Here is a 27630-nt window from a genome sequence, read left to right on the forward strand (position 1 = left end):
AATAACAGCAAGGGAGATGATTACCTGAAGCAATTTACAATATTGTACAACTCAGAAGAAACTGAAGTTTTTAATTTATGGGGTTTTTTTAATTCTGTACCATATAAATGCTCTACCTTGATAGTTTTGCTGATTTTTGTCCTTCACATTTTCATTCTTGTCCCCTGTACCTGGATCAACATCTTGGAACTCCACCTGGGTCTCAGTATTATCCAGTTTGAACAATGAGACAACTGGAGAACAGTGAAGAAAGGTAAAAGAGAAATCAGTAAGAGACTGAAAAAAATTTAAGTGGTTATAGTTTAAAAAAAACTAAATCAAAACCAACCAACCAAATCAATCAATAAAATCAAAAAAGTAAAAAAAGCCCACACCTCATAAACACAAACTTGGTTCTCTGACAGTTTGGAAGAGGAAAATCTTTATTGATAATATGAGTATCTTTAAGTACTTGAACTAATTATAAGGGTAACCACTCAGAATTCATTGCAAAGGCTCCTAGTAACAAATGAAGATAAACACTGTAGGTCCCCTTTGTAATAGAACAGTAAATCAATCTCTAGTGCATTTTAAATGTTTTATGTTCAGCTTAGAGAAAAGGCTTAGAAGTTTCTCCAGTGTGAGCATTGATCACAAGCCAATCTGCTGCAATCACTGCAGCAAGTCTCAGAAGCAGCAAGTGTGCAGCACAACTGCTCCCCAAGGGAAAAAAACAGAGTGGAAAGGAAATCTCAGAGTGCAGCTTCTGATTCCTTTCAGGATCTAATTCAGAAGCCCTGAACTTCAGAATTCTCCATGGCTTTTGCACCTACCAGAATTAATTGCTCCAGTCCCACCACCCAAAGTATTTATAACAAATTTTACCATGTCTGTACCTTACCACAACAATGTTTTTTTTAACTACACTCTCTGCAGCCTTTGGGTCTGACAGTGGCTCACCCAGCACTTGTCTGAGTGTTATTTTCATATTTACTCTCCCTTACATGTCCTTCACACCCCTACTCAGTTTTTAATCTAACTGCTAAGTGCATTTTTATTTTTCCACCACCCCAAATCTTCATCTAATACCCACTGCTCTGTCTTACAATTTGTCATACTTTGCTGATCCCAGAACTTTGTCAACAACTGAGTTTAAATTAACCCAGCCACAGTGGGAACAGACACGGCTGACTTGACTGATCAGTGGAATATTGGAAAAGTTTAATTATCCAGCATAAACAAAATCAAGATTTTTATACTCTCTTGTCTCCATTACGGGCAGTTTTCATTAAAGTTGGCATCTTATTAGGGGAATTTTTTATTTACCTAAACATTGATATATGTGTGCACATGTAAGCACCCTGTGATCTGCTATTTATTACAGACTTTACATGGGTACCCAGCACTTTTTGTCCCACCAAAAGCTGGTTTACATCTTAGTGGCAAACAGAAAAAAAGGTGTTTTTTCAACACCTACACATATTTTTCTACTCAAGAAACTTGCAAAATTAAGCAGTATTGTAGATATTCAAAGATGACCTGCATTTACTTTCTGCTGCAAGAGAAGCTGCCACTGCTCCAGGCAGGACCACGAGTCACCAGATTTGTTCTTTATTTACCTCTCCCTGATGTGTTTCCCTGTGCAGGCTCCTCTGGAAGGTTTTCAGCTCCAGACCTGTGCAGTAACTCTCCCTTAGGCTGTGCCTGGAATGGTTTGGTTTGTATTTCACAGGCTCTCAGACCTTCAGGAGGTGCTCTGGAACGATGCTGTGCTTCTGAAGCTGATTTCTGCAGCCAGGAGTTCAAAGGGACATTTCCTAATGCTCTGCAGGATCTCACAAGCACAGGCAGCCGTGACTTCTTGGGCAAGGAAGCAGAGTCAGCCTGAAAAAGGCATGGAAGAAAATGGGCAGTTAGTGACTCGTGTGTAACAGTCAAGTGTAGGAAGTATAAACAAACATTCCAGGAAAAATAAGAATTTTCCTGTAAAATCAGGCAGCTGTCACGTTAGTTTTGCAAATAAAATTGCAATACCCTTGGCTACATGAGAAGTAAACATTCAGAGAGGCAAAATACCCATTCCACTGGTAAATTTTCTGTAAGTCCCAGCTGTTCATGCATCTATAACTTTCCAGCTCCTGAAGCAGGACAACAAATCCAGCAGTGCCTACCAAAGGCTTTTAACCACCAGGTGCATTAATTAGTTCTGCATTTGTGGCTGCCTTAGGAAAATAGTTTCTCACCCAAACTGACCTCTCTAACTGCTACTTTCCACTGTCATTGATATCATAAATGTCTGCTGGCCCAGAAACTTTTTCCCTTAAAATATTTTTTTTTTTTTAATTTGAGGATCCTCTTCATTTTTCAACAAGTCCTAAGCTTATTTTCCTTTCTTCCTTTAGTCTCTACCCAACATGCCCTACTTGCACAGCTTTGAGAAAATCAGCCTAACTTTGCATCAGCCACAGAGGACATTTATTCTGACACAGAGAAATCCTTTATGAACAAAACCAGTTTCTTCACCCATCCACTCTATAAGTTGCTTCTGAAGGATTCCCATTTCCTGCTGTAATAGACATTCCCTCACTGGAGTTGAGGGAAGCTACGTTTCCTAAGTCACTACATTTTAGCCTCTCAACTTTGGAAGTCTCTGCATAAAATAAATGTTCCTTGTTTAAACCACACAGCATAAACCAATGCTGTCTCCAAAAAGATAAAAGCATGCCATGTGTTGATGAGAGTTATGGAATTGTGTGTAATAATAATAAAAACCAATAATGGCATGTTCAGATATATTTAGTTTATAATTTTGCTGCTCATTTGCTCCACCTATGCTGTTAAGTCCCCTAATTTCTTTCACCACCCAATGTATTCTGAAATACCTTTCCACATTTACTTCTCAGCAATTACAGTCTTTACACAATTTAAAATCATAAAAAGCAAGTTCCATTTTCCAAATGCCATCCTCAATTCCTTTTGGACATGTATGAGAACAGTATCCTTCACAGGCTGCAAAATAAATCCAGAAGTTCCAGCTAACTAAACTGCTTTAATAACATCAAACCATTTCCAGCTGTCTCAGGGCTGTGGCACAGACACATTTGTCACCCAGATTACCCAAAGGCCACTTCAGCTGGCTACATCAAATTATTTATAAAAGCCATTCCAAAGCTAAAGATACAGTGCATTAGTCCAAACAAGAAAGCTTTTAAAGCAACTCATTCAAGGGCTGCATTGAGGGTGCCACTGATTAAACCAGTGAAGAATCTGGGAAATGATGAGTGAGAACAGCAAACTGAAACTCAGGGAACTTGAAAGAAAACAAGAAGATTGCAGAAAGAATCAGAAAATCATGGAATAGCTTGGGTTGGAAGGGACAACTCATTCCACCCCCTGCCATGGCAGGGACACCTCCCACTGTCCCAGGCTGCTCCAGCCCTGTCCAGCCTGGCCTTGGACACTTCCAGGGATGGAGTAGCCACCTTCTCTGGGCACACTGTGCCAGGGCCTCACCACCCTCACAGGGAAGAATTTTTTCCCTAATATTCCATCTTTAATATCTCAGTATCTTGCCCTCCTTCACCTTCAGGCCATTCCCCCTTGTCCTGTCACTTCATGCCCAGGACAAAGCCTTATCAACACCACTTCATTTGCAAGCCCCTTCCTTCAGAAAAACGAACCCAAGAGGAATAAGCCAGAATAAAAATTAACTGCTCCTAATTGCTACACCTCAAAATTCTCTTGATCACTAAAGTTATGGAAACCACTCTTTGCAGAAGGTGCTACAACATTCCCTGTTAGCAGTACATAAAATCAAAAGCAACGCTCCCCTTTGTCTGCTCTGCAGGAGCCAAGATCTTCAAAGAGTTTTCAACTTCATTTCTATCACTGCTGCTGAAACAATACACAGAACTCTTTAGCAGACACTGTTTTCCCACCTCTTTGTTTGGGATCACACGCTGCCTGCAGACAGGAGGCTTCAAAACCCCTCTGGCCCGAGCCCACCCTGCCCGCAGTCCCAGAACAGACTCTGTGCACTCAGGTCCCAAACTGCTCCCATTCCACAGGGCACTCCTGACCACACTTCCCAGGAAGCCAGACACAATGACAGGCTGTTAATAAACGCCTAAAATTAAGATTTGAGTTTGTGGAAGTGTCCCACTGACCCCTCCACAGCCTGCTTCCAGATGTGATGCAAATCTGGAATTTTCTAGAACACGTTTTGCCATTTAGAATTCATCAGTTCTGAATGCTCTAGTTCTGTGCATTATGAACAAGAAACACAGACTCTCTTTTTCCAAAAGCTGTAATGTTTACGAGTATGTGGTCCCAGGGAGGACTGAAATTCAATTAATTAACGTTTTAAAGCATGCTGAAGTAGGAGATGAAAAGCTCTGAACATTAAGAACAATTATCTAAAATATATTTGGCTTACATCTCTTTTCCTAATATTAAAAGTCATACAAAAGTAAGATTTAATACTAGAAATGAAACATATTTTTCCCTTTTATACATCTACTCCCTAAGTACAAAAAAGAGAATAAACTTACTTCATTTGTTCTAGTAAAAGAAAGTCTTTCATGCTGTTCACCCTTCTTATACACATTTTCTTGCTGATGTTCTGCTTCTGCATTTAATCTTGAATATTTTGACTTTTCTTCTGAGGCTCCTTTCTTGCCTTCATGTTTGAATCTCATGACATTACTCTCTAAAGTCATTGTTTGCATAGCTGCATCTTTCAATTCCACTTTCAGCGACTGACTCGCTTTATTAATCTGTGGCACTGCATCTGGGTAAAGCTTCTCCTCCCCATCAAAAGTTGATTTCAATTCTACTCGCTGCTTTAAGAATTTAGTGACCTGCTTGAAATGTTTGAGTTGAGCTCTTAGTTGAATAATCATTTGCCTAAGATCTTTTTCATCCTTTTTCTCTATATCTTCACTTGAACATTCTTCCTCTGTCGTGTTCAGATGATCTAACAGTTCATTTACAATTTTCATTTGTTCTTGTCTGCTACACTCAGGAAAGAGGAGAGAAAAGACATGAATTTAGATTTTTATTTAAGCAAACAAAAATACCTTCCAAGAAACCCTTCTGCTGTGTTGTGACATATCTGAAATTCCCAGGAGGTTCTGTTTTACTCACTAATGAATTACTTACTAACAGAATTTTTGGAACCTTTTCACAACATGTATTATATCATAAATTGCCTCATCATGGCTTTTCTCTTATTTAACACAGAAATACAAGAAATATGAATAGATTCTCAAAAAGTTTACTCTCTACCTTAAAAGTTAATTTATACCAACACCACACCAGACTCTAGACCATAAAATCATAGATTAAGCCAAGTTAAGAACACACAAGGACCATCAGAGTGCAACTCCTGGCCCTGATGTTGATTTTTTGTGCAAATCTACTCCTCCATGAATTTCTAATGGAACAGTGAAGATGAAAACTGAGAAATCAGCCAAAAAGCCTGCAAAACCAGCTCATTACAGACACCAAACTGTCCCATGGATAACTAGCAGCTCATGGACAGCAGTTTGGAAAGCAATGTTTTAAGAGAAACTGAAGCCAAGTAAGAGGCATTTAAAGCACAAGCAAGCTCTGAAATTCTAGAGATAATTTCATGTGTCCAACAGAGAGCTGTTTGTGCCATTAAACATATAAACCAGAGTTTTAAACAACTGCATTTGTATCATTTAGCATTTGAAATGGTAGAAGCTAACTAGGCTTTTTATGGCTTCCTCTGGCATCTAATGGCATTAGTGAGAATTCAGCTATGCAAAGCACAGGCTCATCACCCATCAGCCTGGTCATTTATACTTGAGCACAGGAAAAATTACACACTAGAGTGGTAAAGATGACGGTGCTAGTATTACTCATTAGCCAACTTTTAAGTAAAGATAACAAATAAACAATGTTTTCTCTTCATTTCTGAGGGAGTAGTAGCTCCTCATTCACCACTAACTACTCCTGTGACAACTAAGACAATTTATGCCTGTTGGGAGAGTTTTAAATAGTGATGTGAAAATATAGAATTGCCTGAGTGAAGCCAAGTGCAGCATGGTGAACACAGAAACCAGGGCTTGACTTGTGTAACTCCACTGGAGATTCTACTCCCAGCACTGACAGGCACTGGAAAGTCACAGAATTATGCATATAGTCAGTCCAGAGACCAGGAAAGCAACTGGAGAAGGAAAAGGAGCTACAGAACAAGGAAAGGAACATGATAATGAGCTGTAACTCAGTGCTGAACCAGGAGATAAAGTGGTGTGGGCATGAAACTGGGGTAAATCAGTCAGGCGGTGTGGTTTTCCTATAAAGGTTTTTCTTGCTTGACATTGTCCAGTTCCTATGGAAATGAGCACTTCAGCTGGGAATTGATCAAATTTCAGTGTAACCCACACACTCTCTTGAATTCCAGTGGGGCCAGTAACGCTTGTATAGATTTGGGTCAACAAGTGTTTTCTCCTGCATGAAAAGTGACCCAAGAACTTGGAATATAGCTCAGGCAGTCCTCCAGGTGGTGGCACTGGAATAACCCTTTAGTCAAGTGCAGGACAGGGGCCCAAACTCCCTGAACTGAGAGCAGCAAAGCCCTGTTCAGGCAGTCCAGGAGAAGTGGCAAAGGGCACGCAGTGTGCAGCACCATCCATTCAAAATTTTCCCTGTAGAAAGTCACTGTAACTCCAACTCCTCCATCCTTAGATCCTTTTACACATTGTTTTTACAGCAGTAAACTGTTGTCCCTTCCACCACACCACTTTTCACTAGCCTGTGCTCTCAGACAGTTTGGTTTTTTCAACAAAAACACCAGCTACTGTCAACTAAGCCCTTTGACTTTGTCAGACCCCATCCTGGAAACAATCAGTTCCTACAGTAAAACTCCCTGGATCAGTAACTTTGCAGAGTTTCTTTCTTACAGTGGTTTTTTTTTTTAAGGATTTCTACTGATAGTGTGTTCCCTAATTACCTAATTGCATGATAGACTAAAATGGCTCTGAAGGTGCCTTGCCAATCTCTCAGGTAAATTAGACAGTGCCATTATCTAAATTCACTTTAGCAAAATTACCTTATTCTCTTCTCAAATAGAAATACTGTCAAAAGCAGTGCATATCCCTCATACTTACGTAGATTCTAGCACAGATGTTCTATTTTCTCTTAGAAGAGATGTGAGCAAGTTCTCTTCTGTTTCATGTTCACTCATTCCTGTTCTGCCCAAGTGTTTGTCAGTTGTATCATGCTCAAATTGAGGCTTAATTGGACTCCTATAATGTCTGTCTTTACAGAAACTCTCTGAATAGCCTGATGGAGTTATCTGTTAAAAAATTGCAAACATTGTCTTATTACACAGGTATGTAATGTTCTATTAAATTCAGGGCTGTAATCTTTCTGTAATCAGGTTCTGCAATTCCTGATGCTCTTTATCTACATTAAGAAGCATCCACAGACATTTTGCTGACTATTTATTAATAGAAAAACTAATTAACATCTATTTCATATGATTAATTCATAGGGATCAGTTGTTTAGTAAGGAGTAAGAAGATTTCCCCAAAGGTCTTTATCTAACAAGAGGTATGAAACTTCTGGAATGTTGCCTGCAGACTGCAGCTAACAATTTTATTAGCTCAGCTTTGAATCATCTGTATGTACAGTACAGATTCTGTCCTGGGATCTCCAAATTCAAGCCCTGATGACTGGGACAGGACAAAACTTGGAAGCATTTACAAGCTGCAAACTTTCTGTATAGAACAGCATGGATGTGTCCAAGGGAATTTCTACCTGGGATCTCTACAGCCATTCAAACCCCAATTAAACAACCAAAATCTGCAGCAATGACATGAGAATCCAATCTGGGCCCATTTGGGTGCAATTCCCATCAGCAACAAGGGCCAAGAGAAGTTTTACAATACATCACTTACCTGTTTATCCACATCACAAGGAAAATCCAAAGATACTTGAAAGCATACCTGGTAAACAGAGAACCACAGAAATTACAGATTTCATAGAGCAAAATATTATCCTTATTCAACATTACAAACCAGTTTGCAACCTGAGTTATTTTATGATTGCATGATGCTTTCTTTACATTGATTAGATTGAGAGGACAGCAGATTCCTGTTTGTATGAAAATGCAGTTTAACATTTACCAAGTTATCAAGCATTTCAACCCTAAAGAAAGATCTACAGGATTTTTGCCTCAATCACAGTGAGTGAATCTCACACAATTTGTACTCCAGGCCTGACTGCAATGGAAGCAGGAGATCAACCTGTGTGGATCCAAAGAAACACAATTTCAAAGGACTCTGCCACCCCCATTCAGGGTTAGTACTCAAACAACAGAAAACAAAGTCCACAATGAAAGCAATCTTGAATGCAAAATCAGCCCAGAAATATAGGAAAAAGCTTCCAGAAGATCTTCAGGATAACAATTAGTTGAAAGCAAAATCAGATACCAAGAAAAGTATCTTTCGTTTGCAAGACTTTATGCTCTAAGAAAATGAAGACATTTTAAAGGCATGCAGAGAAGAGAGCACTGTACCACAACGTTCCTACCTGACTGACCCTCTCACAAAACTGACTGTTCTGCACCTTCCTGTCATTGTCACCATCTTCAGGCTGCATCACAGGCTTCTCTGTTGTTTCAAGACACTACACAAAGTATGGAATGATGTGAAAATGTAGCACAAAAAAAAATACTGTGATATGAAACGTGCATAAATAAGTCAGTGATATGTCTTAAAAGAAAAATAAAAAAGCCTGTAATACAAAGTAACAAACACTGAATTAGATTCCTTCAACAAGATCAAAGAAAATTAATATAAATCCCAGGAATTACTTATATCAAATAAAGTGAAACTTTATCTTCTACATTCCTTCATTTTTATTTAACCCTTCCTCCTCAGAATTTATAGAACATATAAAAACCATTTAACCTCTCATGGTAAAGGAACACTGTATCCTCAGTCATGTCCCCATTCTGCCTATTTTATTTTCCAATTTCCAGAATTTATTTTTATTTGCTACAAAATTTAGGCTCTTCTCCAGCATTCAAGAAATAGATGCTTTTAAAAGCAAACACATGTGGCTAGCTATACACTAGAAAGATTTACTGTGCCACTGAAGGTTACAATCTGCTGTGTCTATGCCTAAATTTGCCCAATTGCAGCAAACAGTGCCAAATCATCTTTTACTCCCTATTTTCCACAGAACCCAACCTATCTCTCATTGCCTGACCAAAGAGGAGGAAGAGGACTCAGCTTTTTTAGGAGCAGCAACCACTACAGTGCTGGTCCCTTCTTCATGTACTTTTTTATTCTATATGAAGAAATAGCCACGTGTTTAGGTGAGCTGAAGTGCTATTCCTTGGGTTTTGGCTAAACCTAACCCTTGTATTTTGAAGATGCATCAGAGATCTGAAGGAAACTCTTAAATAATTAGACACAGCCTGGGAATGACTATGCAATAGCAAATAGACTTTCAGGAATAATTAAATGTTTTTTTAAGATATTGCTTTCTTTCTAAAATTAACTATTTCCCTCCCTTTCAATCAACAAAACAAATAGATCACAGACCCAATTAATATTTAAATGAGTATGTTGCTTCCCTAAAATCAACTTGACATATCACTGAACACTTGCATTGAGCAGCATCACTGAGAGCAGGAGCAGAATCCCTTTGGTTTGCTGGATGCTCTTGGGCACTTCAGGGATCCAGAGGCTTCTCTGGGCACCCTGTGCCAGGGCCTTCCCACCCTCACAGGGAAGGATTTCTTCCTAATACTAGCAAGAAATTCCTAAAACTGCACTCCTTCATCTCAAGGCCATTCCCTGTGTCCTGTCCCTTGTCCCCAGTCCCTCTCCAGCTCTCCTGGAGCTCCTTCAGGCCCTGGAAGATCTCTGAGCTCCCCCTGGAGCTTCTCCTCTCCAGGTGAGCCCCCCCAGCTCCCCCAGCCTGGCTCCAGAGGGGCTCCAGCCCTGGAGCATCTCTGTGGCTCCTCTGGAAATTCTAATTATGCCTAATCCATGGGTAGGACACAGCCCTGACACACAGCATCCCAACCTGTGTGGGACAGAGTTAGCTCTGCTTCCTCACAACACTGGGAATTGAATGGATGTGTGTGGTTTGATTTTGATTTTTTAATTGAGTATGCAGTGAATGTATGCATATATAAATACATATATAGATTAAAAATATATATACATATATATGTGAAATTAATGAAAAAAATCCTTTTATCTCCCAAGCCCTTGCAGTATAAACAAGTCTTATGGTTTTAGGTATGAATTTTAAAAGGCACAAACTGGATGGTGCAGAGTATTAATATATTTGCATTTTACAATTAGAATTCTATATGGAAAACTGATTTTAAAGTCATGTTTGGGCTATCTTGGTATTTTCACTCAGACTTGGTTTTGTAGGACAACACAGAGTAAAGACAATTTGAAAGCTGGTGAAAGGCACAGAGGGGGTTAGGGTATATAACAAGGGCATGCGTTACAAAAAAAAATTTTGTTGCAATCGTGGGATGCCAAAAGTCCAATAATGTTAACTATTATTAAAAAAAAAAAACCTCTTTAGGTTGAATCTTCCCTGTGGAGGTTCAGGACAAACCCTACATTTAGGTATAAAAAATAAATTTATTTGCCCATATAACTTATCCATGCAATGCAACTACCTTTTATGGGTCAACATTATTTAGTATCAGCTTTTCCCAGGCTAGTATTTGGTTTAATAAGTGAGGATTCATTAACGAAATTACTGCATAAGACCAACAGGTTGTAAATACACTGCAACAATAAATCACTGCAGGCTGAGCCTGCTCCTATGGTCCTGTGTCTGAGGGGCTGACATGTCCTGTACTCCAAGGAATATAACCTCATGTGCAACAAAATATTAAAAGAAAATAAGTGTCTTAAGGCCAGAAAGATAAGTCTACCAAAAATAAGCTGCCTGTTTTAAAGCATTTCCGTGGAGACTGACAAGCAGGAGAATGTTTTTCCTAAATGAAGCACTGATGTGCTTGGTTTGCAAAGCTCCCCAGAGCCCTGAAGGCTGAAATCACTGAGGCTGCTCCTCTCTGAGAAGGCAGATGTTCAGAGGACAGCACAAAAACAACCTTTTCCTCTCCTCCTCCTCCCTCCCAGCACCAACAGGAAGCCAAGGAGCAGAGGACAAGGGGCTGTCAGAGCCTGCAGAGGCACCAAGGTGCACATTCCTCTCATTTCTGCTCTGCCTTTGGGAAGGAAAAGCAGGATGGGAGCACTTTAACAACCTGAGGAAGATCCCTTTTCCCATGTATATCCAAATTCCTCTTACAACACAGATGTCAGTGTCATCCCAGCACTATCTGCCAACAAATCCCAGCTCAAAAAACACGAAAAAAAATGTAGGGAGCTTTTGAGAGTGGCTGTTAATGTGCAAAACACACTGTTGTCACAGCCATAACCCAATATCCATTTATTGCTACACCTGATAAAAAGATAGCTTTTGAACTGAAAACTTCTATCTAAAGATCCTTTCATTTTTGAGCTCCATAGTACTACAGTCATCCTGGCACTGATTAAAATCCATATTTAACTTTCCTATTTCCTTCTGCAGAATATTGAGGTTTATTTACATTTTACAAGCTTCACTCTGTGTCATCCTACATCTGATGCTGCAGCTTCCTCAGTGAGCAGCCCTGTATGCAGCTGTCATGTCGAGACAAGCAGGAGCACAGAGCATCCTGTCACGATAATCCTGGCACAGGACAGGAATTCCTTTGGAATTCACTCTGGCATCCACGGGGATGCAGAGCCCTCTGCAGGATGACGAGACAAATTGCTAAAAATGTTAATTATGGAGAGTGCAGGCACCCGGAGAGGGATCACCCACCAGCTCTTCTCCCAAACAAATAAATTCACCATTTCAATAAAACCACAGCACACCTAAAGGTCTGTTTCTAATTTAAAATATACTTCAATTAAAGACAGCATGCCTGTGTCTTAAAATTGAAGAAGCAAAAATATTTTGTGGCTGTCCCAGTATACCTGCAGCATATCCAGGAAAAGACAAGAGCTTTTTCCTGAATTGTGCAGAAAAAACGTTAATTCCACAGTCCCAGTTCTTGAATCAGTCAGTCCTGCATGGAACTGATTCAAACTAATTTTTAATCTTGTTCTTTTGAGTTTAATTCAGAAATTCAAGACACAAAGTACCAGCACCATCATCATTCCTTTCATATTTTCTTCTTCCTCTTCAATACATTCTGCACAATGATGGAACTGAAAGCAAAAGCCACAAAACCAGCCACATTTCAAGTAATACTTTCCAAGTATTACATTTCAAGTAATACTTTCCAATAATTTCCAGAACCTCCTGAACAACCTTCACCACTCACACACGTGGGGACCCAGCACCCAAAATGTTCCCAGTGCAAGGATTTTGCCAAGGCCTCTCCTTCCCCAGAGCTGAGGACAGTTCCAGCTCTGGGGAAATCCCAGCAAGGATTATTTCCTTGCAACTCTCAGCAACCACTACAGTGCTGGCCCCTTCTTCATGTACTTTTTTATTCTATATGAAGAAATAGCCACATGTGTAGGTGAGCTGAAGTGCTATTCCTTGGGTTTTGGCTAAACCTAACCCTTGTATTTTGAAGATGAATCATAGGTCTGAAGGAAATTTAAATAATTAGACACAGCCTGGGAATAACTATGCAATAGCAAACAGACTTTCAGGAATAACTAAAATGTTTTTTAAGATATTGCCTTCTTTGTAAAATTAACTATTTCCCTCCCTTCAACTGACAAAACAAATAGATCGCAGACCCAATTAATATTTAAATGAGTATGTTGCTTCCCTAAAATCAACTTGACACATCACTGAACACTTGCATTGAGGAGCTTCTCTGTCGTGCTAACATGTTAAAGTTGTTTACATCATTAATTTAAAAAGTTATTATAAGGAATTAGCAACCTCAGCCCCAAGGGCTTTACACTCCTGCACTGATGTAAACGACTCCACAAGGCAGATTAGATGTGAGATCCAGACTCACTGCTTTAGAACAGAAAACCTACCTCTCTGTGGTTTAGCATTTCCAGTGCTTCCTTCCCTTGAGAATCCTTTGTGCAACACCCAGACTGTCTCACCTTAAGCTCTTGATTAATTGACTGCAGCTCTTTGACCATCAGGAGCAGGTCAGTAACCTAAATAACCAAAGGAAGAACAAGAACTGGTAACATCCAAACTAGTAGGAAAACAAATGATGGCAGATAAATCTCCAGCTAAATGCAAGCTGCACATTTGGAAGCCTGGGTTTGTGTATCTGGTCCTGTGTTAATCTCCCCAGGTATGGAAACATGCTTCTCTATTTGTGAATTATTGCTCAAAGTACCTTCATTTGGAACACTGTAGTTCACAGGCAGTTATTAAGTTTAGATAACAAGTTTCACAACTCAGTAGCAAGAACAAACCTGAGGGCACCTCACACAAACAGCTGATTTGAAAAGAAGCACTTAATGCAAGAAAAAACAGCACTACTGGAAAGAAGCAGCATTCAGGAACAAGCTGTTCTTCTCTCTCCAACCCCCTTTAAAAGCCACTCTCATTCTGAGCAGTTTCACAGACACAGAGTCTGTTGGGTACTTGGGTTCAAAACTCTCATGGCCAGAAATCCATGAAATGTATCAAGGCAATGTTTGGAGAAAAAAGTGAAATCTTTTGATCAGACCAGTTAATATACTTGGAAAACCAGGTCAGCTTTCAGTCACACCCCTTTTCCAGTAAGAAATTGCTTATAAATATCTTTTGTTAATGAGTGTCCCTGAGCCTTCTGAAGGGAACATGCTCAGAGATAAAAGTGGTGAAACCCCAGAATGACACTGGGACACAATCTGGGTTTTTTTTAGGGACACCTGCTCCAAGTAAGACAAACTTCCTTCCTTCAGACTACCCACCTCCAGAGCATGAGCACCTGCCTACAATTCAGCTGTCCCTGAGAAACAGAAAAACTTCACTTATGCTCACTCCCAACCAATCATATTCAAAATTATTCCTTGTCATGAACTGGTGCATGGATCAGATGTCTCTGCACAGGATCAGGAGAAAGATAAGAAGTTTCTGAATTCCAATACTCATTTATTGTTTGGTCTGCACATTTAATCTCTGTGAATTTCAGTTCTCCTTACACACAATAGAGAACTCACCTCAGGGTTATTTTATGACATGTCTTATTTACCAAAAGATTTGCAAATCCTGGGATGGAGTGTGCTGTACAGAATATAGAGTACAGACACCACCCCCTCCATGATTAATGCAGGTACATGAAATACACATTGTGGGATGCTCAAGGCAAAACCTTTCTTTGGAGTTGATGTAGATGAAGTCTGAAACTTGTACTGAGTCAAAACCTTGAGTGCAGGTGTCCAGGACCACAAAACCCTGGCTGCAAATCCCTCAGCTTTCAGCTGATTCTGAAACCCAAGGGTGTAACAAAGTCTAAATAGTTTATAAAAGGTGGGTCACAAACCACAGAGATGGCAGCTTCAAATCCTTTCAGAACTACCGAACTGTACCTAAATAAATGCTTCTGTGAGAGATACAGAAACAAAGCAGAATTAAGCCATTAGGAAGAGTAAATAATAAAAAAGATCAATACCTTTTTTTTAAGTTCTTCCAGAGACAGATGGTCTACCTGAAGGCTTAAATGGTCTTGTTCTCCTAAACAGATACTCATATAAGAAGTTTGATCTCCACAGAAAGAGAAAGTTTCATCTGCCAAAATAGCCAAGGACAGAGGTTATTTCAGAAAGTCCATTTGCAGGAAAACACAGCACAGAATGCACAGGACATTTCCAATAAGAACCTTCCAGTAAGTCTGTGGGAGGCCAGTTAGAATGTTTCATTCCCAAAATAAGCTTTCTGTTTAATTGAAAAAAATTTGTCCTTATATTTCTTTGTGCTTCTGTCACACAGACTTGCTCCATTTTCTGTGGCTGAATTTTCTGTGGTTATCAGCACGAGTTGTGAATGTAATTCTGAACTATAATTTACATATTTAGCATTACAATTAGAAAGAACTTTTAGGAAGGATAAGTTAGGCATGAATAGTTATTCTATTTTAACTATAGTTTTATGAGCATGGACTCAAGGTCTCAAGGAAAAATGCCAGGTTAGACAAAGTAAATTAACTTATTTTACTTTTGGGTCAAAAGAATGCAGTAATTAACTGGATATAACTATTGGAAAATAGTTACTTATTCACTGCCTCTGTAACTGCAGGAATTATTTATGTTTCAATAAACACCTGTTTATTTACGATATAAACAACAGTCAATTCTATATATAAATCTCATTAGATAGGAAGAAAGCATAACTAAATTAGGACAAAGAAGAGACATGCAAATCCTGCTCCCAGTTCTGACACTGATCCCGTGGCTGCTGCAAGGACCCAAAAGTCACAAATCATTACTAATTTTTCAGCCTTTATTCCCAGCAGCCTCACCCTCAGCACAACAGCTCCTGAGGACCCTGAAGAATCCACAAGACCCTTTGGCCCACCCTGGTTGTTGATTATCTCTGGGCTTTTGAGGTTGGAAACTCTGAAACAGCTGAAGTTTACCTTTTGTCACTTATCAGAGCTGTCAAGTGATGCTAAAATTGAAAATCTAAGTTGAAAGGGGAAGTGAACAGGCTTTACTGTTATTTATATATCCCCTATGGGATAAAACAGAAACATCTTGTACATATGCAGTAAACTATTTAATGATACCCACTTATATTATTCTTTTCTATATCTAAGAATATACTAAAAACACCTCCCAAGACATACAGCAAAAAAGCCAGAAGCTAAGCTATATTTATAAGCTCTACTTTTTCTGAATTACTAAGTAACAGAACTTCTGGGTATTTTTTTTCTTTCTCTGGAAAAACTTCTGTTAGGAAGAGATTAGCAGTGCCTGAGCCACAAACTCTTTGGAAAGTAATTACACCCCATGGTCAGAAAGTGATCCCACGGGCACCGAGGGATTCCAAGGCAGGAATCTTTGACTTTTGTGGAAAACAGTAAACTCTGTGAGTACAAAGCTGTAGGGAGCATGAAATGATCCCTGCAGTAGAATTGCCATGGAATTTCTAACATTTGCTGCATGGAAAGAGAGAAACTGTCCCTCTGTATGTGCCCTGATTGCTCCAAGACATTCTGTTACAAATCCACCAAATCAGCTGCAGTATAAAAAGTCAAAAAGGAATCTTTTCACATCTTTCAAAAATAAGTATTTTCACACCTTTTTTATTCTCAAATATTTTTTCTCCATGCCAGCAAACTGACTGTAATAAAACCACTTTCCTTTTGTGCAAGAGGAAGGTTGGGCTCGGCATGGATACAAACCTTTGTGATTTTTCATGTCCTTAATCTGATCTTGTAAGATCTTCTGGAGATTCCTGTTACCTAAAACATCTTCTTCCAGTTGTTTTCTCAACATGAAAATGTTGTTCAGTTCCACTTGCAAGCTATTTATACTGGGAAAAAAAAAAAAAAAAAAAAAAAAGAACAAATACATCTCTGAGATTCAATTCAAAACATTCTGGTGTGCACTGTTTTTTTTTCTCCACGCAGGCTTGCACCCATTTCCCATTCCCCATGGCTGGGTTTCATCCCACACTTCCATCACTCTGATGCATAAGCACAAACAAATCCCTACATAGAAAGAGGAGATTAAATGTTTATATACATAGCATTTTCCTGCTCTTTTGGGCTCTGCTGCCTAAATCAGCTTCCCCATGACAGAGCTCTTCTAGCAGCCTCTTTCTGAACAGTTCTTTTTAAGGAAAATCTAAATTACTATCTTCTAAAAACTATGCCAGAAAAACATCATTATCACATAATGCTGATGGCTTTGTGTATTCCATTATGTGGTGACCATGGAAACTTTGTTCCCTTGCCACAGAGCTGCACCAGATAATCTAATCCTGCACTTAGGAAAAATATCAAAAGATCCTGTTTCATTGAAAATAGGACCCAGACACAACTAACTGCTTTATTTCTTCATTTATCCACAGTCTGTAAAAAGACTCCTTGAGTTCTAAATTGTCTCAGTTGTCTCAGTTACCACAATGGGGGTATAAATGTGCAAACTTTGAATTTATAATTTGTTGTGGTGAATTAATCTTTAAGCATCTTTGCTTCTGGAGCTCTTCAGCACCAGCTGCCCCTCAGGCCCCAGAATCAGCTGCCCCTTGCTACATTTTCCCACACCCTTCAACTACACCAACAAGGCAGTTCTGATCAATCTGTAAAAATATTTCAGTGCTGAAAATAAACCAACCTGAAATTGCAAGAGAATGAAATAAATTTGATTTAATAAAAAACAAATAAGAAGGTGTTACTGAACTCTTAGTATTATTTATTTGTGCATTTATTTCACTTAGTGTTTTAAGATAAATTAAGCTGCTGCAGAATTTCCAAGCCACTGCACTAAATGACAGAGAATTCAAGGATCTTTAAAAAAATTTCAATCCACCTGATGGGAGACTGTGCAGAAACACAGAGCACATCACACTTGCATGAGAATAACAGAGTATTGCAGATGCACATTAATTAAAAGGCTACATGTATGAAAAGCCTCCCAGTCTGTCTCCTGACAAGTGTGCTGTTGTCAGGGGATCCTGCACAAGGAATTCTGCTTTAACCAATTCTTCCTCATACAAGAGCTTCTTTGAAGTGAGAGCTCTCTTAAATGCTCAACAAAAAAAAAAGATTAAGAATAAAACAAAACCAACACATGACTAGAAGCCACATAAGCACATTTTCTCATTTTCATGAGTTTTATAAGAACAGGCACTGATTCCCCTCTTGGAGAGAGAAGGAATGTCTTTGGTCCTGACATCCAGTAGCTCATTTTGAAAAATAAGCACCCAGGTTGCTTAAAATAAATAACGCCTAAAAGAAGATGTCAGCAAGAAAACAGATGTTTGCCCAAAATCCATGTCACTGCTGATGGCAATTAAACCCAGCTTCCTCATCTGTGTATCTGCAGGGCTTGTTTACCCATTCCCCAGAAATTTAAGATTCAAGTCTTGATGAAGTTTCCAGCCCCCAAAAGTGAGAGATGGAGGAATAAGAGCAGCTCCAAGCCCTGGCTCATTGCGCTCCTCTGCTGCTGTGGCACAACAGGCACTGACTGCTCCATGCATCCCAAGATCCCACCTCAGGATCAGGACTTGTCGCTGCTGAGGCAGGATGGGCATGAGAAGACTTTGATTAGAAGGTTGCTGAGAGTAAAAATCTGGTTTATTTAAAATATATTGTTTTTTCATATAGAGTTTTGTGAGGATTAATTTTATTGGTTTTGAAGTGAAAATAATATTATTGGTATAAAGTGTTTGATGTATAGTGATAGAACTTAATTATAAATAATGTGAATAATAAGAGAGATAAAGAATTATTTATATTCTTTTCTAACTCTTTCCCAGGCTTCTGCCTGGCTAGAAACTCTCAGTTTCTCTCTTTGACTGACTCTGAGACCCACAAGGACTAACCATCCTGATCCTACAGAATCTGATTGCAAAGGCCCAGTGATTCCACCTGCAGTTGAGGGTTTCCTTGTTTGGAAGGCATTCTAGGAACAGGCAGGTTCAGACCATGCTGCTTTGCTGTTGTTGCTGCACAGATGTGGAGCCCCTCGCAGAGCAGGAGCCACTGCCAGCTCCCACTCTTCATGTGAAATCAGTAATCATCTCCAGAAGCTGACTACTAGCATTATTTTTTTAGTATTTTTAGTATATTTAGTATTGTGCTGTGGCCAAGCACAAGCTGGCATTGCTGCTGAGTGATTAACTCACACACAAATCTCATCTAGTCTAGTGCTACTTCTCTTTATGGTTTCCAAACTATAGTGGTCTATAAAACAACTGCAAAATATAAATAAACATTCCTCCAAAGCTGGCAGGTATAAGCCATTGCTTTCAGAAGCTGGCTCTGAAATGTTTTAAATTCTTCATTAAGAAATTTGCAATTACAACAGTAAATTTTGTATAAAACATTTAAATTTCATTTGTCTACAGACTAAGAATTTTCTTTATCATAATGTCTCCTCCTCAACTGCCAAGAAACAACAGGATACAGAGTAGGCTGAAGATTTCTTTCTAAATTGTTGGGTTCTTTGATTTTAAAAGGTTAAAAACCACTTGCTCCTGCCACTCAGTCCAATGCTTTACATTGAAAGAGTACTATGCAAACTTCAATTACTTTGTTTTGTTTAACCTTCTCCCAAATCTTGCATATTTATATTCTCATCAAAATTCTCAGTGTCACTTTTAAGATAAGCATTATCTATATTTTAGGAGTAAAAAATGCCAAATTGTCCATTGCACGAAAGTTCACTGCAATTTGGTTTTACAACAGACGACAAAAACCAAGACCTAAGTATGGAAAATCCAGCTGCTCACTTTGATACCTAAAAACAGGAAACAGGGCTCATTTGAGATTCCAATCTGAAAAGAAACATTTTCAGAAACATTTAAGTAATTTAGATAATAGAAACTCACATAAATATTTCTCTTTGGAGACTACATCAGAGAGCTTATAAACAACTGGCCAGAACAAACTAATCTCCAGTAAAGCTGCACATTTTTTTCACAACTTCTGACTTTTGCCCTTTGAATTCAGATTATCCTCAAAACAGAAGCAACAGAAGCACTTACCTATCTGACTCCTTGAAGGTCTTCACTAGAGTAGAATAAATATTCTGTTCTTTCCTTAAAGCAAGGATCAGCTTCTCATATTCAGCTTCTTTATTTTCCTAAATGAAAAGAAGAACATGCTGTGCTTACAAGGTGATTTTCATGTCTATGGCCATGTGTGTGCTTGTGTCCTGAAGCACTTGTGAAAGAAGCTGAAATCCCAGTTTTCTGAACAGGATCACCAGTGCCCAACATGGATCTGAGAACTATTCACTGTCCTTAAATCCAGCTGTTACTGAAGGAGGCAAAGACTGTTTCACCCTGAGTGAATCACACATCCCAACAGTGCTCCAGAATTTTTCTCACAGCCTCAGAAGTTTTTTGCATCCCCAGTGAAAGCACCCTCATTCCCAAAGTTCCAAAAACCAGGAACAGCCTGGCAGGCAGCTATCCCAGAGGAGGGGAAGGGGAGCAAACAAGCCAAAGCTCCAAGCACACATTTTAGAACAAGTCCTCTTTGTGTTCTGGATAAAATTGGCTTTTTTGGGGTCAGGAGATCCAGCAAATTCTGTTCCAACTCTGAACAAGAAGGATTATATTGAACCTCAAATAAAGGATGAATATATCAGACATTCCATAAGTCAGTTTTTTGCACACTACAAGCTGCTGCTTCATTCATGTGAAGAAAATGGCTTATCTGCAGTCTTGCTCACAGAAAGAATGATATTATAATTATAAGAATAAACATAAACTCTTATGGTACATTCTCAGTAAGGATCCACTAATTTCCCCAGACTTTTTTCACTCCAAAACAGCCAGACAGTCACTTTTTCAGCAGGAAGTAAAAAATACAGCTATTTAATGGAGTATTTTCTTGAACTTACTATGTAAAAGTATCTAAGATATCAGTCATTTCCAAAGAGAAAATAACTGGGATATTACAGCAAATTTAGATGTATTAATATCAGGCACAAATTCTGCCTCTGTTAAAGACTTTTTGGTTCTCTCCATTTTCTATTTTGACGGAAAACTGAAAGGAGGAACAAAAAAAATGCCACAGCTGAGGGGGAATTTCAGCTAAGGGAACTCTTAAGAGATACTAAATCATTAGTGAACAGATCATTAACAAGGAAGAAACCTGCACCCAGGAGTTTTAAGCAGCTGTTATTATTCCAACTGCAATTCCTAAGGAGGAAATTGCAACCAAAAAAAAAATCAGCTACAGTAGAATCTCGTTAATTCACACTAAAGATGCAAAGACTGCTAATTTGAACAATTCAGTGTTCTGCAAAGTAAACAGCACAAAAGCAAGGACAACTGGTGTTTACTTTTAATTATTTACACTCTTACGTCACAATATGCCAGCAAATATGCTAAATAATATTTTGAAAGTGTAATCAAGCTGTGATCAGGTGATTCCAGTTAAGGTAACCTGCCTGGCAGGTCCTGCTGCAGCTTCTACCACTGATGCTCCACTTTGAAGAAGTGACCTTGCCTTTGGACAATGCTCCATGTCCAGCTGCCATCATCCTCCTTGAGAAAATCTCGTTAATGACTGACATATTATTAAAGAAATGAAAAAGCTTTCTCCACCATTACTGTGTACCACTCTAATTATTTTAACTTTGCCCGATGCTTTTAGAAACCTTGACACACCAGGCTGCAAACAACACAAAAACAGAAAAGAAAAGTACCTTCAAAAACAGCTCGTTTGTTCAATGATCTGTACACCATGATGCACTGATGGAGTTGGGGAGTGATTCAAAAATTTAACAGTACCTAAAGGCTGCATCTAAGAGACATTCCAAGGTTTTAGTGCAATTTAGACATTAAATACTATTCTGTATCAAAGTGCAAACTCCTGAGCTTCACATCGAATTTATTATCTAGATGAACAGAGGAAGAGCTCCCAGCAAAGCTGCTGATTGAGCTTGAAGAAACACAAAAACAGATGGAGGTGGGTGATCCAGAGGCCAGTAATAATCTCATAAAAAATGTTAAAAAGTAGATCTTGAAGCCTAAATTAAGGAGTCTTACCAATGTGCTGGAATCTCAGCCTTTCAAGAACAGACATTAAGCAAAAAATACATGGGTTGTAATTTAAGTTGGAAAAGTTTGATCACAAACACTGACCAATGACGTAGAAAGCAACAGGAAAAAAAATAATCTTTTCACTTAATTTAGTTATTTCACAGTCTGCTAAAAGTTCTGGTGAACTCTTCCATATGTCTGATCCAAACCTTGCAATTATTACTGAAGACACTACAGAACTCTATCCTAATTAAAGCTCTTCCTGAAGCCCTGGCAGAGCAATGTCACTGTGCAGAGTTAGGGAGCACAAATGAAGGAAAGAACGGCTGCTGCATGAACAAAGCAGGGCCACACACAAACCCTGTTCCACTTCCCTGTTCCTTTTAGGATTCATATGTTGAATTCTCCATTTGTACCAAAATCTCAGTAATCTCATGAAATCCTCCCAACTCTTTCTGTGTAACAGGAGACATGAGCTGTTTCTTAATTCCAAATGTCACAGGCTATATACAAATTATTAAATTCTAAATTCAACTACCTAGGTAAAGGTTAGCAAAATCACGAGGAAGTGTTCCTGATTTTTTCAGAATCTTTCATGAATAATAAGGATGAGAAGATGCAGCATGAACATGCCTTTTTTTTGTACATTATTACTGTCATTTCTAAATAACGCGTAGGAGTGAATTATTTCAATCAACTCCCCGACGGTACACAAAACATAAGGCAGCTCTGTAACTTAAATAGACTGTAATGCTGTGGGAGTTAATGAAACATTAAACCTCTTGACACATGGTGTGAGGGAAAATGTGTTAGAGGAGATAGCTGCAAGACATCCAGGACCATATTGCAGTGAAGGATTTATATTCCCGTGAAAGGAGGCAATCTAATATGTTAAAGTCTATATTTAAGTGTGAAATACTATTCTGAAGCAGCAGTGGTGGAAAACATAACTTATTTTCATTAAAGGTTCCCTAGATTGTAAGCAATGAAAGTAAAAGTTTTATACCCCCACAATAAATAACTTATTGGCAACGTCACAAGAATATCTGGTTGCCTCACGGAATGTTCTCCTGCTTCCAACAACCCTCAGGATCATTTTAAAATCTCTGAAGGTTAAAGGATAAATGACTGAGAGAAGGATATTATCTATACCTCCTCACTGATCCATCCATTCATCCATCACTAGAATTTGGCCATTTCTTCAAACTTCTAAATTCCTTGTCTGTAAAATACATTTAACTCAGACTTCAGAGATCCTCGAGTCACAAGTTGCCACACTCCCCTAATTATCAATGCCTCACTCACTCTCTCTAGACCATGACAGTGGCTCAAAAATCCAAACTCCAAAATTAGAACCTGTAATTTATCTTTCCTGGCCTGGCCAAGGCACCCAGCAGAGCTCTGTGTGTTGGTTGCTTTAAAATTTATCATTATATTAAAATAGAGTACAAAGATATGCTGAAAGAGAGAAAAGTTCTGTATCTCTCCAATCAATTTCCTCAACTTTAAAAGATCAGTGAGGCTGAAGAGCCTGATGTCTCTCCCCTCTGGTGGGGAGGATCTAGCTATGATTTGTTGAGAGTCAGTGCAGCACAGCAAAGCCATCCAAGAGTGCCAGGCAGCCAATGAGAGCAGAGCTCTGGCTAATCTGTGTCCAAAAACTGGTGATTAATATGCCCAAGTGGGTCCTCACAGGAGATAGGTGACACAGAGGTTGAGCTGAGAGGACAATGGGCTGTGATTAGCTATTGTTCAGTCCCTGAGTGCACAGCAGCAGAGAATGGGCTGTGATTAGAAGGTGGCTCTGGGTGATTACCTGCACTGCCTGCCACTGCTCCTGCCCTGCTTCTCCACCTGAACCCAGCGAGGGCTGCACAGGCAAGTCACTGTTTGATTTCCAGTCATTCCCTGTGATTTTCCATCCTAGGTCCCTTTGTGACAGAACTTAGGTGCTTGCACTGCAGTTTGTTGCGCAGAAGGAGAATTTTCCCCCCAGCCTTTCCCAGACCATTTTCTGTGTCTTCACATTCCCATACAGTGGGATAAATCCTCACTGCTGCCCAGGCAAACAGGGCTGCAGCTCCTTTTCTCTGAGCTGGTCACATAACCAGGACTCCACACGTTCTTGTCTCTCCCATGGTTAATTATAGTGCCCATCACATTCATCATCTCACCACCAGACTGTTCAGAATGTGACCCAAAACACTGCATTTATGTTTCCTTTGCCATTGGCTCCCTTTATTTTGAGCTTCCTTGAGAAAATCTCATTAATGACTGACATATTATTAAAGAAATGAAAAAGCTTTCTCCACCATTACTGTGTACCACTCTAATTATTTTAACTTTGCCTGATGCTTTTAGAAACCTTAGCACACCAGGCTGCAAACAACACAAAAACAGAATAGAAATGTACCTTCAAAAGTAGCTCATTTGTTCAATGATGCACTGATGGAGTCAAGGAGTGATTCAAAAATTTAACAGTACCTGACTTCATTTTGCTAGAACAGAATGGAGGGTAAAGAGAGAGGGAAGTACTTCTAAAACTAGAATTTTGACCTCTCACTTCAAGTACAAGTCTTTTCAATTCATGGCATCAAATAAAATAATGGGCACATATTGCTCATCCTTTTTTAATATACATATTTTTGTACAAGTTCTTCTTTGCTTTAAAGCAGTTTTCTTCTTGCCCTGGACACATTTTCACTCCTACCTATATTTATCCTCACATTCCATTTATCTCCTGTGGTCACCAGCTCTGTGCAATCTTCCCCCTTATCTATCCAAAGTACACAAACTCTTCTCTGCACCTCTCTCCAAAAATGCAGATATCCTCCCACTCAGTGAATTATGTCTACCCTAACCACCAAAAATACCTATCTCTTTATGGCAGGCAAAACATCTGAAAGTAGAGAATTTAGTGATGCCATATAAATTCATCAGAGCACAACACATGGTGAATTACAACATGTATTAGTCCACAGCTTTGAAGCCAAAGTCAAAATTCTCTTCAATCTGAAGTTAAGGTACTTACCTAAAAATGACCAGTTATGCAAAACTCACCTCCAGCTCTCTGACTATCTTGATAATTGACTGTTGAGTCTGTGCAGCACATTTCTCCTCTACTAAGCCCTCATTTTTCAGTTGAAGTTCTTCATTAGCTCTTAAAAGGTTCTTGCACTTATTCTGGAGCTCCTGCAGCTCTGCATCCTTTTCTTTAACTGTTCCATCAAGTCTCTAACAAAAGTAAACAGGCAGTTTTACATTATTTACTCTAATTTTAAACTGCAAAATATAAAACCTAACAAAATACAGGAGAATATCCAAGGATGACCTGGAACATGTTATCCATGTGCCTTGCACAGAGAGCTCAGTTTAAGACACCAGAAACAAAACCAAAAGATACACAGCTCTCCCCACCTATGCAAACTTCTCAGGACTGAAAAATGAAGTCAAGGCATGCACCTTTGTCTCCAGGTACAGAGCAACCTCAACTCCTACTCTGCATTGCTGGCTGAATACAATCACTACTTTTTTTTTTACTCTGTGAAAACTGAGCAGGGGCCTGTTACCATTCAGGCAGGAACCTTCTCATACAGGTCATAAACATAAAATATTTCAGTATCTATACCTATTCCTCAATTTCCACTTTGTGCACAATAAACTGAAAATAATGAGCACTTCAGAGCTTTTACAACAGTGACAATCCTACATAAGTATTAGTAAAGCTTTCTTCCCCCTCTGTCCACACGCTTCACAAAACCCTAACAAGAAATCCTGGTGAATGCCACACACTCTGTAATTATAGATCTGTTCTGCAAATACAGTATTATGAGAAGTGAAGGATTATCATCAAAATCAACAATAAGTCCAACTACAAATGTGACTTTGTAATAATTCCCCATACAAAATCAAATGATAACTTTCCATTTTTCATTTCAGAGTAAGTCTACCTACCTCAAGCAGCAGATCCTTGTGATTGACACTGTCTGTCAGCTGCCTTATAACAAGTTCTTGGCTCTGCAGCTTCTGATTGCTTTCACTCAAAAGAATATTGTAATGATGTTCAACTGCTTTTTCTTTCTCAGTCATTTCACCATGTAATTTCTCTAGTTGATTTCTAAGGTCCTACAAAAAAAAAAAAAAAAAAAGAAACTGAATATGCAGCAAATCAACCTTAAAGATAGTTTAAGACTAACAATCCACACTATCACTGAAGAATGTACTGAAGCCACTTTCTCTTGCCATCAATGAATACAATTAAAGAAAGAACAACTTTCAGATAAGATGTCAGTATTTTCTTCCATAAATCTAGGTTGTTGTTTACATGCTTTACATACAGAATGGCTGGTCTCCAAGGCTGTTGGGAATATTATGCACATAGATGTTATCAGAATGAACATTCACTTCTGAGTCAATTTACTCCCTGGCTAGAAATAGGAGAAAACTGCTTACAGGTGATTCAGTTTGTCATTTGCCTTTTTTTCTCATCCCACCATGAAAATTGTTGCACACTAGTTACTTTAGCATCAAACAAAAGGTCAGAAATATTAACTTTTTTTTTCTTTTGACAAGAACTCAAACTACAAATGATCAACCAGGTCAGCCTCATGGTCAGAAGGGATGAACAGAACTTGATCTTGACTCTGGCTCTGTTAATTACTTCCTGCACTTCCAAGATTAGCTGCATTACCTTCACATCTTAGCTTCCCACCGGAGAAATGTGGACATTCTTCTCCTAAACCATAGGAACAACCTCTTTCAATAACTTCTACACAGCAGCAAGTCCCAAGGACTCCAAGATCTGTTAGGACCAACATGAAATGCTGCAATGGAAGAGCAGCAGCTCCTGGGCTTCATCAACCACAATCACAGCTCTCTTCTGCAGCCCTACAGATCTGCCCCACTCCAGCTGAAAATCCACCCCTGAAAACACAGGTTTGCAAAGTCTGGCCACCTGACAAAGCCTTGACTCCCAAGAAGTAACACCAAACAATTCCTATTCCTTACATGCTGTTAGGCACCAGCACAATCACTACATCTATGTGAATACATGAGATTATTAGCATGGAAATTATAGTCAGCTCCCAGTTAGAGTGGAAAATATTTAAGAGCACAGGGCAGCATGAAAATTTCCAACGTGGCTTCTCTGTCCTTCCTCCTTCTCTCCCACCACCACTGTTCTGGTCACTTCCAACATTTTTGCTGGCTGGCTGGGGAGTTTCCACACTGTCAATTGAAGGAGGCAAAGCTTGCAGAGACACCAGACTCATTTTCTCCTCTGCCTCTACTGCACAGGTTGTATGGAAGACAGAGAGGTAGAAACTTGTAACACAGGAGTTGTTGCCTAAAATTAAACAATTAAAACTTACAGGAGACTTAATACTATCTAAACTTCTGTTCAGACCCAAAGAACCAGGTAACACAGCCTACACCTTCAAATAAATGTTTGCTATTTATTCCCCAAAAGGGCCCATTTGTGAAGTAGCATGAGCCCTTTAAATAGTTTGCACATATGGTAGTCACTTATAAACTTTATTTTTACCTCCAGTGGGATTTAAAATTTAATAGTTGTTTCTTATTCTAAGTCCAAAGAAATAGCACTAGTGACATTTTAATTGTAGTCTCTTTACAAACTGTTTTATGCCCTTTTCTTGAGTTAATTACCTTGCTTCATGCAGGTTCACATCAAATCCTTAACATCACTTTATTACTTCAGTGTTTTATTTGTTTATTTTGCACATTAAATGCAAAATGTCATTTACAAAGCCTTTTGGTTTACTTTCTTCATTTTAGCTTCATCTCCAGGATTCAGCTAAGAAACACCTAACAGCTTCCAAAACCCTCTCAAATATTATTCAAAGAATGATTACACCCCATCCCTCAATTCTACAAACTCATTTTTTTCAGGAGCAAAAGAACCACTTGCTTTTTCAGGAGCAAAAGAACCATGTT

At 39.0% G+C, this 27630-nt stretch overlaps 1 protein-coding gene across 2 annotated transcripts in view; it reads right to left on the reverse strand.

Annotated features, from left to right (window-relative positions):
• Positions 1–27630, reverse strand: part of CDK5RAP2 (CDK5 regulatory subunit associated protein 2) — a 70893-nt gene that overhangs the window by 26301 nt on the left and 16962 nt on the right. For both annotated transcript variants that reach the window (XM_021551487.4, XM_085594039.1), the window contains 12 exons: positions 25633–25803; positions 24739–24912; positions 19669–19766; positions 16355–16485; positions 14624–14739; positions 13044–13172; positions 8542–8637; positions 7908–7955; positions 7116–7303; positions 4530–4992; positions 1599–1863; positions 117–233 (listed from right to left, as the gene is read on the reverse strand). In XM_021551487.4, the coding sequence (XP_021407162.3) occupies positions 117–233; positions 1599–1863; positions 4530–4992; positions 7116–7303; positions 7908–7955; positions 8542–8637; positions 13044–13172; positions 14624–14739; positions 16355–16485; positions 19669–19766; positions 24739–24912; positions 25633–25803 (1996 nt within the window). The remainder of the gene's footprint in view (positions 1–116; positions 234–1598; positions 1864–4529; positions 4993–7115; positions 7304–7907; positions 7956–8541; positions 8638–13043; positions 13173–14623; positions 14740–16354; positions 16486–19668; positions 19767–24738; positions 24913–25632; positions 25804–27630) is intronic.

The sequence above is a fragment of the Lonchura striata genome, chromosome 17, assembly GCF_050655825.1.
Source record: "Lonchura striata isolate lonStrDom1 chromosome 17, ASM5065582v1, whole genome shotgun sequence".
NCBI lineage: Eukaryota > Metazoa > Chordata > Aves > Passeriformes > Estrildidae > Lonchura > Lonchura striata.